Consider the following 15933-nt stretch of genomic DNA (forward strand, 5'->3'; position numbering starts at 1 on the left):
TTGGCCCTGATTGGAATGCAGTCCTCACATGGCATGTCCCAACCTAAGAAGAGCTGAACGCCAGCTTTGGAGTTTATTCAGAGTGTACTAGTGACAGGCTTCCTTTCTCACCCCTTCAAGTGCGTGGACCCTGGCCACAAAGACAACCCCAGGACAGGCTCACACAGGGTTAGAAAAGCAAGTCAAGGAGGTTGAGACTTCTGGAAGGGAGCAGCACTTCCAAAACCTTGTCGGCATGGGAGCAGGAGCTAGCGCAGAGGAGAAACACTCCAGGGAGCTGGAAAAGAAGCTGAAAGAAGATGCCGAGAAAGATGCAAGAACAGTGAAACTTCTACTGCTGGGTAAATAATTGTTAAATTATTCAAAAGCAGGGGCATAACAAAGAGTAAACAAGCTGACCACAGAAATGCATTTGGTTTTGTAGTTAGACACTGAATTTGCCTTCTTGTTAAAGGATAAAGGCAGGTGAAGCTGAGTGAGTGGGTCTGCCTCACCAGCTGCTGATAAGAAGTTATGTAGAGGCTTTACAATGCAAGCTGATTAATGAAGGCAGAAATCTCATGCTTCCCTTTATCTATTGTAAAGGTTTAGACAAAGGAAAATCAATTTAAAAGGACTCCTTTGGCAGAACAATTCCATACAAAATATGCTCCTTTCAATTCTTAAATGCTATTTTATTGTAGCTTTGTCTAATGAATTTGTCACTTATCACACATTGAACAGTTTTAAGCATTCAGTAGTTATTATGAGACAGACCCTTTTATAATCGGTTTCATCAGGAGTCAATTCCCCTACAATATTAATTACAACTCTGATTGATTGAGGTGTGAATCTAGAGGACAGCTACAACATACACTCCGTGGCCACTTCATTAGCTACACGTGTACACTTGCTTATTAAGGCAAATATGTGCTAGGAACTCATTGCATAAAAGCACGCAGGCTTGGTCAAGAGGTTTAGTTGTTGTTCAGACAAAACATCAGAATTAGGAACAAAAACATCAGGAATTCTGCAGATGCTGGAAATTCAAGCAACACACATCAAAGAAATGTGATCTAAATGTATTACAACAGTGCTGTGCAGAAGGGCATCTCTGAATGCACAACACGCCAAACCATGAAGCGCCTAAAAATGTGGCCACTGAATGTATGTTTAAAAACACTTTGTGTGACATTAGGAAGTAATCTTGTGAGCTCATCATTTTAATGCTAACTAAGTAATAAAGAAATTGTCATTGCCATCGTGCCTTGAATAGTTGTCCCAGAGTTAGATGTGCTCCTTTTTCATCCTGGAAGTGGTTTAGAAGCAACGTATACTGTATAATCAAATGCCTTCAAATAAGGACACAGAAAAGGTGCAGAATGGAGGCCATTGGAGCGAATAAATCTCATGTACCTGGCATCTAGTATCCAGTTCCATCCACACTCTAGTCTGCCTGGCAAATTAGTCCTACTATTTTTCAATGCTGAATGTGATCCAATGAAAAAGATGGTCCTTAAATTGTTACACAATACAGATTAATGCTTGAAGTGGTTGACAAAAATAAGCTTACTGATAAGCAGAGCACTCAGTCTGTATCTATAAATATCTTTTGTCTTTTATTCAGACTTTTGTGAATGCCTTTTTCAAATGCATTTTGAAATCATTTTATTCAAGTTACTGTTTCCAATTCACAACAGAGCCCAACGATGACACATCAGCACCCTTTGTTATACCCTCTCTCAATACACCTTGTCCTTGGTTTAACTTCCCAATGTGGCTTCAGCTAATACTTAAGGCCATAACAACATAAGACTTAGGGGCAGAAGTAGGCCATTCAGCCCATCAAGTAAGCTCTGCCATTCCATCATGGCTGATCCATTTCCCTCTCAACTTGATTCCCCTGCCTTCTCCCCTTAACCTTTCACACTCTTGACATGTTCTGATCAACCTCCACCTTAAATGCACCCAATGACCTGGCCTCCACAGCCATCTGTGGGAACAAATTCCACAGAGTCACCATCCTCTGGCTAAAGAAATTCCCCCTCATCTCTGTTCTAATTGAGATGCCCTCTGGTTGGTTCTAGACTCCCCCATTATAGGAAACATCCTCTCTACATTCACTCTATCCAGGTATCGGTTTCATTCGATAGGTTTCAATGAGATCCCCTCCCATTCTTCTAAATTCCAATGAGCATAGGCACAGAGCCATCAATCACTCCTCATATGATAAGCCTTTCATTGCAAGAATCATTCTCGTGAACGTCTCCATTGTCAGCACATCCTTTCTTAAAAAAGGAGCCAAAAACTACTTGCACTACTCCAAGTGAAGCTTCACCCTTGCCAAAGTCTCAGCATTGCTGCCTTGCTTTTAAATTCTAGTCCTTTTGGAACGAAGGCTAACATTGCAATTGCCTACCTCAGCTCCAGTTCAACCTGCAAATTTAACATTTAGGGAATGCTGCATGAGGACTCCCAAGTCCCTTTGCACCTCAGATTTTTGAAATTTCTCCCAATTTAGAAAATAATCTATGCTTTTATTCCTTCTACCAAAGTGCATGACCGTACACTTCCCGATTCTGTATTCCGTCTGCCAATTCATTGCAACTTTCTCCTAATCTGTCTAAGTCCTTCTGTGGACCCCCTGCTTCCTCAAAACTACCTGCCCCTCCATCTATTTCCATATCACCTGCAAACTTGGCCACAAAGCCATTAACTCTATCATTCAAATCACTGACATACAACGTAAAACGAAGCAGTCCCATTACTAACCACTGTGGAACACCATGGATCACTAACAGCCAATCAAAAGAGGCTCCTTTTCTTCCCTCTGGCCAATCAGCCAATTCTCTACCATGCTAGTTTCTTTCCTGTAATAACATGGGCTCTTATCTTGTTAAGCAGCTTCATGTGCAACACCTTGTCAAAGGCCTCCTGAAAATTCAAGTGCACAACATCTACTGATTCTCCTTTATATACTGTATCCTGCTTGCTATTTCTTCAAAGAATTCCAATTGATTAGTCAGGCTAGATTTCTCCTTAAGGAAACATTGCTGACTTTGCCCTATTTTTATCATTGCCTCCAAGTACCCCCAAGCCACATCCTTATTAATGGACTCCAAAATCTTCCCAAATAGTGAGGTCAGGCTAACTGGGCTATTATTTCCTTTCTTGGATCTCCCTCCCTCCTTGAAGAGTGGCATGACATTTGCAATTTTTCAGTCCTCTGGAACAATAGCTGAATCTATCAATTCTTGAAAAATCATTACTGATGCCTCCATAATCTCTCCAGCTACCTCTTTCAGAACCATGGGGTGTAATCCATCTGCTCCAGGTGATAATTTATCTTCAGGCTTTTCAGTTTCCCAAGCACCTTCTCCCTAGTATTAGCAACTGCACTCACGTGTGCCTCCTGATACCCTCAAAGTTCAAGCACACTGCTAGTGTCTTCCACAGTGAAGGATGATGCCAAATATTTACTCAGTTTGTCTGCCATTTTCTTGCCACCCATTACTACCTCTGTAGTGTGATTTTAATGTTTATACATCTGAAAAAAACTTTTGGTATCCTCTTTGATATTATTGTCTAGTTTACCTTCATATTTCATTTTCTCCCACCCCCAACCCCACCCCCCATGCTTTTTTTAGTTTCCTTCTGTTGGTTTCTAAAAGTTTCCAAATCCTTTAACTTTCCACTAAGTTTTGCTATATCATATGCTCTCTTTTGACTTCCTTTGTCAGCCATGGTTGTCTCAGTTGCCCTTTAGAATACTCTTTCATATTTGGGATGTAGCTAGCCTGTGAATTGCCCCCAGAAATTCCAGGCATTGCTGTTCTGCCGTCATCCCTTCTAGTGTCCCCTTCTAATCAACTTTGGCCAGCTCCTTTCTCATGACTCCTTAATTCCCTTTATTCCATTGTAATGCTGATATATCTGACTTTAGCTTCTCCCTCTCAAATTGCAGGGTGAATTCCATAATATTATAAAAACTTCCTCCTAAGCTCCCTAATCAATTCTGATTCTTTACACAACATTCTGTCCAGAATAGCTGATTCCTAGTGGGCTCAACCACAAGCTGCTCTAAAAACCCATATTGAAGGCATTCTACAAATTCTCTCTTGGGATCCAGCACCAACCCAATTTTCCCAATCTAGATGCATTTTGAAATCCCCCTTAACTATGTTAAAATTGCCCTTTTTACATCCCATTTCTACCTCCTATTGTAATTTGTACCCCACATCCTGGCTTCTGTTCAGAGGCCTGTATACAACTCTCATCAGGGTCTTTATACCCTTACACTCACCCACAAGGATTCTACATCTTCCAATCCTACGTCACTGCTTTCTAGGGATTTGATTTCATTTTTTTTCTGAACAGAGCCTCGCCACCTTCTCTGCCTACCTGCGTCATTCCAATACAATGAGGATGTTAAGCACCCAACTATAATCTTCCTTCAGCCATGAGTCAGTGATGCTCACAATGTCAACTCAATGCATAAAAGCATGCAAACATGTTCAAGAGGTTCATTTGTTTTTCAGACCAAACATCAGAATGAGGAAGAAATGTGATCTAAGTGTCTTTGATTGTGGAATGATTGTTGGTGCCGGATGGGGTGGTTTGAGTATCTCAGAAACTGTTGCTGTCCTGGGATTTTCATACACAATGGTCCCTAGAGATTTCAGAGAATGGTGCAAAACAGAAGCATCCAGTGAGCAGCAGTTCTGTGGGTGAAAACACTTTGATAATGAGAGAGGTCAGGAAGAATGGCCATACTGATTCAAGCTGACAGGAAGGTGACAGTAATTCAAATAACCTTGTGTTATAAGAGTGGTGTGCAGAAGAGCATCTCCGAACACAGATGTCGAACCTTGAGGTGGACGGGCTACAGCAGCGGAAGACCATGAACATACACTCAGTGGCCACTTTATCAGATACAAGAGGTACCCAATAAAGTGGCCACTGAATTTACATTGCATTTTTATAGCAAATAAAAGAGGATAAATTTCTTCCCCTAGTTTTTGTCTTCTCTGTACAATTCTGGCAAAAGCTGCTATTTTATATGACAGTAATTAATGTTAGGCATTTCTTTTTACATCCAATGTAACAACCCTGATTCAAATTCAAAAACCAGCCATTTTAAAAGACCATTAATCTATTTATAAAGATGAGATTAATCTGTGATTTAATTTATGTTCTATAGGCAGGGTTTAAGGGTCGGCACAACATTGTGGGCCGAAGGGCCTGTACTGTGCTGTACTATTCTATTCTATATTCTGTGTAATTCGACAATACCACCACTAGCATCAGTTTCCATCTTTAAATCCCCATATTGTGTCCTATCAATGTGAACTAAAAGCTGAAAGATAATACATTACTTGAATTTATAGCCAGGTCCTGCCTCAGTTTTATACACAGCTATATTTGGGAGACAGGTGGGATGGACTTAGGGCATAGAACATTACAGCACAGTACAGATTCTTCAGCCAACAACATTGAGTTGACATTTTAACCTACTCCTTCCCTCCAACATAGTCCTCCATTTTGTTTTTATCCATCTGCCAGTCTAAGAGTCTCGTAAATGTTGTTAATGCACCTGCATCTACCACCACCGCTGGTGGTACGTTCCACAGACCTACCAGTCACTGTGTAAAAAAAAACTTACCTCTGACATCCCCCATATACTTTCCTCCAATCACTTTAAAATTATACCCTCTTGATTTGGCCAGTAAAGGGCACTGGCTGTCCATTCTATTAATGCTTCTAATCATCTTATACACCTCTATCAGGTCACTTTTCATCCTCCTATGTTCCAAAGAGGAAAGCCCTAGCTCACTCACCCTATCCTTACGCTTTCAAATCCAGGCAAATCCTGGTAAATTTCCTCTACACCCTCTCTAAAGCTCCCCCAACTCTCTCCCCTTTCCTTCCTGTAATAAGGTGCCTAGAAATGAACTTTGCTGCTTGGTGTGGGCTTGTCCAGATCTTCTGCCCAGTGGGGTCCCGTATTGCAACAATATCTGAATGGTTCAGTTAAACTCTCTGGTTTTACTGCACATTTCCTCGGGTTAGCCTATGCCTCTATCTAAGTATATCATCTGATGGCCACATTGCCACTTTACAACTCTATAGGTTACACACAGTTCTCAGGAACAGAACCAGCTGTCACCTGTAAATCTAAGTGTACAATACTACCTGTGGAATATTTTGTACGCACAGTCACCACTATAACATAGCAAACACAGACATCATTTTGGTCTCTGAAATGTAGAAATAAAATTTGAGGGATGAATATTGGTTTAGACACCATAGCAAAGTCTTCAGATTTTCTACAACTAAATTAGATAATGACAGTTCTACCAAACCAGAAATGAGGATAGGTGAATATTCCTAGCTGGTAACAGAGGAGACATTTACTGATTGTTTATACACAGTACAGCAATTAAACAATCAGAGTCTGTAACTTCTGTCTCTCAATAAATGTTATACTCTTCCGGTGCCAATTATGACATTGACTTACTGCAGGGAAAATACTGTCGATGTTCAATACAGAATGAGCGATACTCAAAGGTAATTCTAGAGATCTACAGCCTAATGCCATAGGAGATAAGATGATAGCCTATTTGGGATTCAGCTTATTGTTATCAATTCAAACACTAACCTGTATTGTGCCTAGAATCATCATTCCTCCTAGTCATACAGGTATTCTCAATTTGATCAGACATACAGAGGAAAACACAGAAACTGCATTGGGGAGAGAAAGTGGAGAGAGAGAGAGGGGAGAAGAGAGAGAGAGGGGGGAAGAGATGGGGAGGAAGAGAGGGGGGAAGAGAGAGGGGGAAGAGAGAGGGGGAAGAGAGGGGGGAAGAGAGGGGGGAAGAGAGGGGAGAGAGAGGGGGAGAGAGGGGGAGAGGGGGGAAGAGAGAGAGGGGGAGAAAGGGGGAGAGAGAGGGGAGGGGGAGAGAGAGGGGAGGGGGGAGAGAGGGAAGGGGGAGAGAGGGAAGGGGGAGAGGGGGAGGGGGGATGGGAGTAGAGGGGGAAGAGGAGTGGAGAGGGAGGGGAGAGAGTGAGGAGAGAGGAGGGGAGATAATGCCTTGTCAGGGTAGAGGCTGATACATTAAGAACATAGGTACATGAATGATAGAAAAGTCAAGAGCTATGAAGGAGGGAAGGGTCTTGGAGTAGGTTAATGGGTAGACACAACACTGTGGGCCGAAGGGCTGTACTGTGCAATACTGTTTTATTAGTTACAGATCATCCTTACCTGCAACCTGATTCTGAACAATAATGTTAAATGCCAGCTTCATTTGACATTGATAACATTTATTTCCATGGCCTTCAATTTGGGGAAATGTGAAGTGAGCTACAATATTTTATTAATAATTCATCACATCACATACACCCAATGACCAATTTAGTACGTATCTTCTGTACCTAATGAAGTGGCCATTGAGTGTAAGTTCATGGTCTTCTGTTGCTGTATTCCATCTACTTCAAGGTTTGATATGTTGGGCATTCGAAGTTATAATGGGTGGTTATTTGAGTTACAGTTGCTTTCTTGTCAGCTTGAGCTAGTCTGGCCATTTTCCTCTGATGTCTCTTATTAACAAGATATTTTGCCCAAGAATTGCCACTTTTTTTTTTGATTTTCACACCATTCTCTGTAAACTCCAGAGACTGTTATGGGAATCAACAGTTTTTGAGATACTCACACGACCCTATCTGACACCAACAATCATTCCTTTGGCAAAATCACTTGGCTCACATTTCTTCCACATTCTGATGCTTGGTCTGAACAACAACTGAACCTCTTGACCATGTCTGCATGCTTTTATGCATTGAGTTGTTCCCATATGATTGGCTAATCAGATATTTACATCACGAAGCAGGTGTACAGGTGTACCTAATAAAATGGCCACAGATGCAGGCCTAGATCAAAACATTTTCTTTAATCTCCAAAGGTCATTGTCTCCTTGGTGAGATGCAATTCTCTGGCAATCGTCGGTGCCAGATAGGTTGCTTTGAGTATCTCAGAATCTGCTGATCTCCTGGGATTTTCACGCACAACAGTCTCTAGATTTTACAGAGAATGGTGTGAAAGGCAACAAAAAATCCAGTGAGTTCTGTGGGAAAAAATAGCCTTGTTAATGAGGGAGGTCAGGAGAGAATGGCCAAACAGGTTCAAGCAGACATGAAGGCGACAGCAACTTAAATAATCACATGTTACAACACTGGTGTGCAAAAGAGCATTTCTTAATTTGTAACACATTGAACCTTGAAGTGGATGGACTACTGCTGCAGAAGACCACACTGGGTTTCACTCTTATACCTAATAAAGCGGCCATTGAGTGTATGATGTGAGATTTGTTATGCAGCAGTGAAAGTGAATCTGAAGTGGAATAATTAAATGTAATTAATATGATGCTTAGGCCTATGTTATATTATGTAGATCACTGAAGCAAAAGGGAATCTTCATGAATCAATGCAATGTCAACCTATTTTATACAAGAAGGGAGATCCAGTCATTTTAACGTACTTCTGATTCTGAGCTGAATTATTGATGCAAATTTTAAATGTTTCCTAGCAACAATTATTGTAAATCACTGCTTTCCAATTCTATGCACCAATTAGTGAAGATCAGACCCAAATGCAGAGATAAACTAACTTCAAATTTGCAGTGGACAATCATTAGTCTACATTAGGCCTGTATTTCTCAATGACCAGCATGCCAAGGTTTACAACAATCTGCACGGTCCCCAATTTTCTCTAGTTTCTTTCAGCCTCCATTGCAGATCGGAGACAAACACTATCTGCCCAATTTATTAGCTACCTCGTGTACCTAATAAAGTGGCCACTGAGTGTATTTTCATGGTCCTCTGCTACTATAGGCTATCTACTTGAAGGTTCAATTATGTTGTACATTTAAAGATGCTCTTCTGCACGCCACTGTTGTAATACGTGGTTATTTGAATTACTGTCACCTTCCTGCCAGCTTGAACCAGTTGGCCACTCTCCCCTGACCTCTTTCATTAACAAGTCATTTGCTCCCATGGAACCGGTGGGGGGGGGGAGGGTCAATGAATGTTTTTTTGTTTATCATACTATTCTCTGTAAACTCTAGAGACTGTTGTGTGTGAAAATCCCAGATCAGCAGTTTCTGAGACACTCAAACCACCCCGTCTGACACCAACAACCATCCATGGACAAAGTCTCTTAGATCACATTCCTTCCCCATTCTGATTTTTGGTCTGAACAACGACAGAACCTCTTGACCATATCTGCAGGTTTTTATGCATTGAGTTGCTGTCACATGATTGGTTGATTAGATATTTGCATTAACGAGGTGTACAGGTGTACCAAATAAGTGTAGCCAATGAGTGTAGACTTTTTATGGTAATTTATAGCAAATTTTATTTATTCACTATATTGCTACCACAAAACAAATTTAAAGACCAATGCCGGTCAAAACAAGTCTGATTCTTGTTAAGCCAGCTGCAATTAAATAAAAAGAGGAGCACAATATAGCTGGAAGAGTAAGAAGGTCAAGACTAGTGCAGGTTTCTTGTGTACCAGACAGCACAAAACATTGACGTTAAGGTAGAATCCGTCTTAGAGTTTCCACCTTAAATTCACTAACTTAGATTCTTCAAGATCCTTCAAAGAAACAAAATTATGACATTGATTCACAAAAGGTGGCTAAAAGTTGATTCACAGTGATAGATGATAACACAAGAAAAGAGGAGAAATCGATGGAAGAGCTGCCTCAGCCCACTGGTGTACGCTCTGCTCACACATGACTGCACGACTAAGCACCCGAGTAATCACATCAAGTTCGCAGATGACACGACAGTGGTAGGGCTCATCACCAACAATGATGAGAGGGGGGTGGAGGAGCTCGAGGCCTGGGGCCAGACAAATAACTTACTCCTCAATGTCAACAAGACAAAGAAGATGGTTATTGACTTCAGAAGAATTTGCACCACTCACACTCACATTTATATCAGCGGCACAGCAATGGAAACTGCAAGCAGTTTCAAACTCCAGGGCATGAACATCAAATGGAACTTGTCATGGTCCCATAACACATCCTGCACAGTTAAGAGAGCTCAACAACACTCCTACTTTCTGAAGAGGCTGAAGCAAGCTGAACATTGCACTTCCATACTCACATCAATCTACAGACACACAGTAGGGAGCATCCTAACAAGCTGCATCACTTCATGGTATGGAAACTGCACTGTGGCGGACAGGAAGGCTCTACAATGGGTAGTCAAAACTGTCTAAAGCATTAATGGCACCAGCCTACTCACCATCAATGATATGTATACAAAAGGTACCAGAAAGGGCCAGTAAAATCAGGAAGGATACCACCCAGCCTGCTCATGGACTGTTTGCACCACTCCCAACAGGAACACCAGACTCAAGAAGTTACCAAGTTCCCCAAGCAGTAGGACTGATCAACATCTCCTCCTGCTAACTCCACCACTACTTTATTATTTCCTGTTGATCACTTTGTGTACAGCGTAGGATCACTTTATTGATAAATAATCAATCTATCTATATAAACTGTCTTCTGTATTTATATTTATTGTGTGTTTTTATTATTATTGTGTTAACCATAGAACCATAGAAACTACAGCACAGAAACAGGCCCTTTGGCCCTTCTTGGCTGTGCCGAACCATTTTCTGCCTAGTCCCACTGACCTGCACATGGACCATATCCCTCCATACACCTCCCATCCATGTATCTGTCCAATTTATTCTTGAATGTTAAAAAAGAACCCACATTTACCACTTCGTCTGGCAGCTCATTCCATACTCCCACCACTCTCTGTGTGAAGAAGCCCCCCCAATGTTCCCTTTAAACTTTTCCCCCCTCACCCTTAACCCATGTCCTCTGGTTTTTTTCTCCCCTTGCCTCAGTGGAAAAAGCCTGCTTGCATTCACTCTATCTATACCCATCATAATTTTATATACCTCTATCAAATCTCCCCTCATTCTTCTATGCTCCAGGGAATAAAGTCCTAACCTATTCAACCTTTCTCTGTAACTGAGTTTCTCAAGTCCCAGCAACATCCTTGTAAACCTTCTCTGCACTCTTTCAACCTTATTTATATCCTTCCTGTAATTTGGTGACCAAAACTGAACACAATACTCCAGATTCGGCCTCACCAATGCCTTATACAACCTCATCATAACATTCCAGCTCTTATACTCAATACTTCGATTAATAAAGGCCAATGTACCAAAAGCTCTCTTTACAACCCTATCTACCTGTGATGACACTTTTAGGGAATTTTGTATCTGTATTCCCAGATCCCTCCGTTCCACTGCACTCCTCAGTGCCTTACCATTAACCCTGTATGTTCTACGTTGGTTTGTCTTTATCTTATTGTGTTTTTGTGTTGCATCGAATATATAAGAGGTCAGGATTGTTAAATTCAGACAATTTCCAAATTCTAATAGAGAATAGCTGAATGATTTTGTGTACAATACATTGCAACAAATTCTGAAACCTTCTCAGAAAATGTTGGCACAAAGTGCAACCGAACAGAGTAAGATATAAAGCAGCTCGATCTACTTTTCTTCTAGGAGTTTACTTTTTGCTTCAGATTCCAGTATCAGGAGGCTCCTGTGTCTCCAAAGTGATATCCTGTAATTGGTATACCAAATTTAATAATCATGTAATCTGTGCACTGTGCTGGAAACTGCCGAGTCAGAGATATTAAAACCACAGAAAGGAACAAGCAGGTAATGATTACTCAGTGTGTTTGCACATTACCCTTTCACTCAGTGCACGGGTCAAACTGAGGCCAGGCTTTCAATGGAAGTTTCCACTCTCTGCCTGGTATAACAACCTTTAAAAAAGAAAGTTTTCAGATGGGTTTAATATACACAGTAGATTGAACTGTGACAAAAAAAAAAGAGTCTGCCTATATCTTGACACCAATTAGCACTAAATTAGCAGTGTCACTCAGAAAGGTTATGACGGGATGTGGAAATTTCACTTTGGACACTGACCTCCAGAAACTGACAAAGATACATCATTGGGCTAACAATGAAAGGGCTGTAGGCTGCACTTGGCCTATGTGCTATCTGGCCCAGTGTGGGCTGATCAGTCTGTCAGAGAAGTTCTAACTATCTACCTATTGTAATTGAAATATCATCAAAGAGGTTATCTATTTATCCAAGAAACTGTAACGTAACTGGGTTCCATCAGGGGCAAAATATGAACTCCTGTGCTGACACACATCCTCTATGACAAACACAAGATATTTCACAGATGCTGAAAATCTAGAGCAACATCCACAAAATGCTGGAGGAACTCAGCAGATCAGGCAGCATCCATGGAGAGGAATAAACAGTTGGCATTTCAGGCTGAGACTGTTTATTTCCCTTCATAGATGCTGCCAGACCTGCTGAGTTCCTCTAAAATTTGGTGTGCATTGCCATAGTAATAGGTACAGCCAGCCATAATTTGGGGGTACATGTCATCTGGGTTCAAAGGGGGTAGGATTCCACCATCGGCATCAACTTGTTATGGGTTTTTGCCACTCTAGAATCTTGAACAAAAACTCTAGGCTGAAACTCTAGTACCATTATCTGAGGTACTGGCTTTATGGTGCGTTAGTAAACCGAGACCTTACCTTCATGTTACTAAAAGTAGCCTCATGGGACTACTTTGAAGAGGAGTAAGAACCTCACTAGTGTAATGGCCAGTGTGACGCTATTAGAGCTTGAAGCATTGGAGTTCAGAGTTCAGTACTGATGTCCTCTGTAAGCAGTTTGCTCATCCTCTGCAGCTGGCTGCTCCAGTTCTCCACCCACAATCCAAAGATGTAGCAGCTAGTAGGTTAATTGGTCATTGTATATTGGCCTGTGAATAGGCTAGGGTTAAAAAGGGGCTTTCGAGGTTGCTGGGGTAGCACAGCTTGAAGAGTCTATTCCACACATTATTGCTAAGTAAATAAATAAATAAACCCTTGACCACATCATAATAAATTATTATTTTCTGATTACAACATACTATTTTTCATGCTCAAATATAGCGGCCATGTTTCCTACTTCAGTACAGTGATGACACTTCTAAATTAACTTATTGGTAGTAAACAAATTTAAGACATCCTGAATCTATGACAGCTACTGTAGAATTGATTATTTTGCCTATTTTCCCTTCAGGAGTACTAATCACCAATATAAAGATAAAGATTTGATGTCACATGTACATCAAAACATACTGTGGAGTGTGTCATTTGCGTCAAATGGAATCAGTGAGGATTGTGCTGGGCAGCCTGCTAGTGTTATGATGTTTCCAGTGCCAATATGGTATTCCCATAACTCACTAATCCTAACCGTATGTCTTTGGAATGCGAGAGGAAGTTGGAGTACCCGGAGGAAACATAAGGTGAAAATGGAAGAAAACAATATTCTTCATTGACTGATGGGTGGAGTGGACATCAATACAAATAACTTTCAGAGAGTTTTCTTTCACCCTCCAGAGCAGGGGTCCACAGATCCCTTGGTTAATGGTAGGGGTCCATTGCTTAAGAAAGGTTGGGAACCCTACTCTACAGGGACTCTCATTACGAATGGGAAGCATTACACTTGCCAGGAGCATTCAAAAGGTAGATGCAATGGAGACCAGGAAAAATGAGAAGTTCCTCAGCGTACTCTTTCAAAACTGGAGCTGCCAGAATTGTCAACACATGCCAATAATAAGAAACTGAATCTTTCCCACTATTCCTGGCTTGGGAATACTCACTGACTCAGAAGCCAGGAAACAGCTGCTTGGTCAGGAATCATTTCTGAGGGAACAATGTGGTTTGAAGTTGTGGCATGGGAAGAAAAGTGCCAGAGCCCACAGCAGATCAAGTAGCATCGGGAAAGAGAAGAGGAAAGTGATGATATTTTACATGCACACGCTGCAGGAGGGTGAAAAATGTTGAAGTCTATTGCCAGAGCAACCACCTAATGGGCTGAACACCACCCTCACAAACCAAAGCATAGAAACTTGCTTTAGTCTGTAGATCATAACTATATTTTGCTTTAAAACCAACTGTCCTTCAGCAACCTTATATAATGTACACTGTTGCTGATCTGCGGTTTACCACAGAATGCGGTTGAATGACTGAGTCATTACTAACTTGACTAATAGTTAATAAGGAACAAGCTAGCAGCAACAAATTACTAAACCACAGAATACAGCAAATTAAGCACAAAGTAAAGTTAATAGGCGCTTGCAAGGCTAGATAAGAGGATTTTGGTTAGGAAAGTCTTTCAAGAAACCAAGGTGATTTGACCTATATGTGTCAAGATATGAATAGATTCAGGGAACATAGAGGGATAACTGGTCAAGTCTTTCAAAGAGCCAGCATAGAAGTTAGCGTGACTCTATTACAGCTTGGGGCATCGGAATTCAGAGTTCAATCCCGATGTCCTCCCCATGGAAAGTGTGGTTTTCTCCAGGTCTTCTGGTTTCCTCTCACTGTCCAAAGATGTACTAGTTAGTAGGATAATTGTAAATTGTACAATGTCATTGTAAATTGTCCCGCGATTAAGCTGAGTGGCACAGCTCGAACAGCCAGAAAGGCCTATTCTGCCCTCTATCTCTAAATAATAAATCAATTAAATAAAACAAATGGCCTCCTTATATACTGCAAGTTTTATGATGTTACTGGCATGCAGTCTGCAGTGAACCATAGACAGACTGAAACTTATCTTGAAGGATATCAAGGAAGGAAATTACTTGATTGTGTTAAATTAAATTACAGAAGTAACAAGTTCAAACTAGTATATGGCATATTGAGGTCAGATATCAAGATATTTTCTGCATATTGAGTAAGTAACATGTGGAATAGATTCCAGGTGGAACTGTGCAGGGAAAAGGAAAACAATGAGTTTTTAAAAAATGTAATCATTCACAGGATGCTGGTATCACCGACTATGCTGTCATTTATTTTCTGCCTGGTTTTCCTGGAGCAACTGCCATTTCAGAGAGAGGTCAGGGGTCTGGAGTCACAAAAAGGATGAAGTGGGTGAGGACGACAGATTTCCTCCCCTGAAGGACATTGTTGGACTAAATTGGGTTTTATGACATTTCAGCAGCTGGATGACAACTAATGCTGAGGATGACATTTTATTCCATATTTAAATTGTTTGAGTTAAAGTCACTATTTGCATTAACAGGAATCATGCTCCACTGCCTGGGATAATGGTCTTGGCCTCTGGATATCACTGTTTCTTGCCACAGTCATTCTGGTTTGAGGATCTAGATAGGTAGAATATCCTGGAATAAAATATTACCAATCATTCTACCTACAGAAAGTGGTGATACAGCCGAATCCATTACAGTAAAAACCCTCCACACCATTGAGCACACCAACAAGGAGTGTTGCCACAAAAAAAAGTGGCATCCATAATCAAGTACCCTCACTGTCCAGGCCATGCTCTCTTCTCACTACTGTCATCAGGAAAGAGAAACAGGAGCCTTAGGACTCACACCACCAGGTTCAAGATCAGTTAATGCCCCTCAGCCATCAGGCTCTAGAACTAAAGGCGATAACTTCACTCATCTCAACTCTGAACTGATTCTACAACCTAGGGTCTCAGTTTCAAGGCTCCACGATTCATGTTCTCAATATTAGTTATTTATTTATAGCTGTATTTGCACAGTTTTTCTTCATTAGTTGCTTGTGTGTAGTTTTTCATTGATTCTATTGTATTTCTTTGGTCTATTGTGAACTGACTGCAAGAAAACGCATCGCAGGGTAGTATACCATGACGTAGACGTACTTCAAAGGTTCAGAGTTTCAAAGGTTCATTTATTACCAAGGTATACAACTCTGACATTCTTCAGTCCTCTGGGTAGCCATACAACCAAGAAAGAAAAGAAAGGCAGCACAATCATCAACCCCAAATCCCATCTCCGCGTAAAAATAAAAACACAAAAACCTGAAC

The 15933-nt window shown here is 41.1% G+C and overlaps 1 protein-coding gene across 1 annotated transcript in view; it reads left to right on the forward strand.

Moving 5' to 3' along the window:
* Positions 1 to 235: 235 nt before the first annotated feature.
* LOC140210884 (guanine nucleotide-binding protein G(t) subunit alpha-1) overlaps positions 236 to 15933 on the forward strand; it is a 104648-nt gene continuing 88950 nt past the window's right edge. The window contains exon 1 of the mRNA XM_072280140.1: positions 236 to 341. Within this exon, the coding sequence (XP_072136241.1) occupies positions 236 to 341 (106 nt within the window). The remainder of the gene's footprint in view (positions 342 to 15933) is intronic.

The sequence above is a fragment of the Mobula birostris genome, chromosome 16, assembly GCF_030028105.1.
Source record: "Mobula birostris isolate sMobBir1 chromosome 16, sMobBir1.hap1, whole genome shotgun sequence".
In the NCBI taxonomy this organism is placed as follows: domain Eukaryota; kingdom Metazoa; phylum Chordata; class Chondrichthyes; order Myliobatiformes; family Myliobatidae; genus Mobula; species Mobula birostris.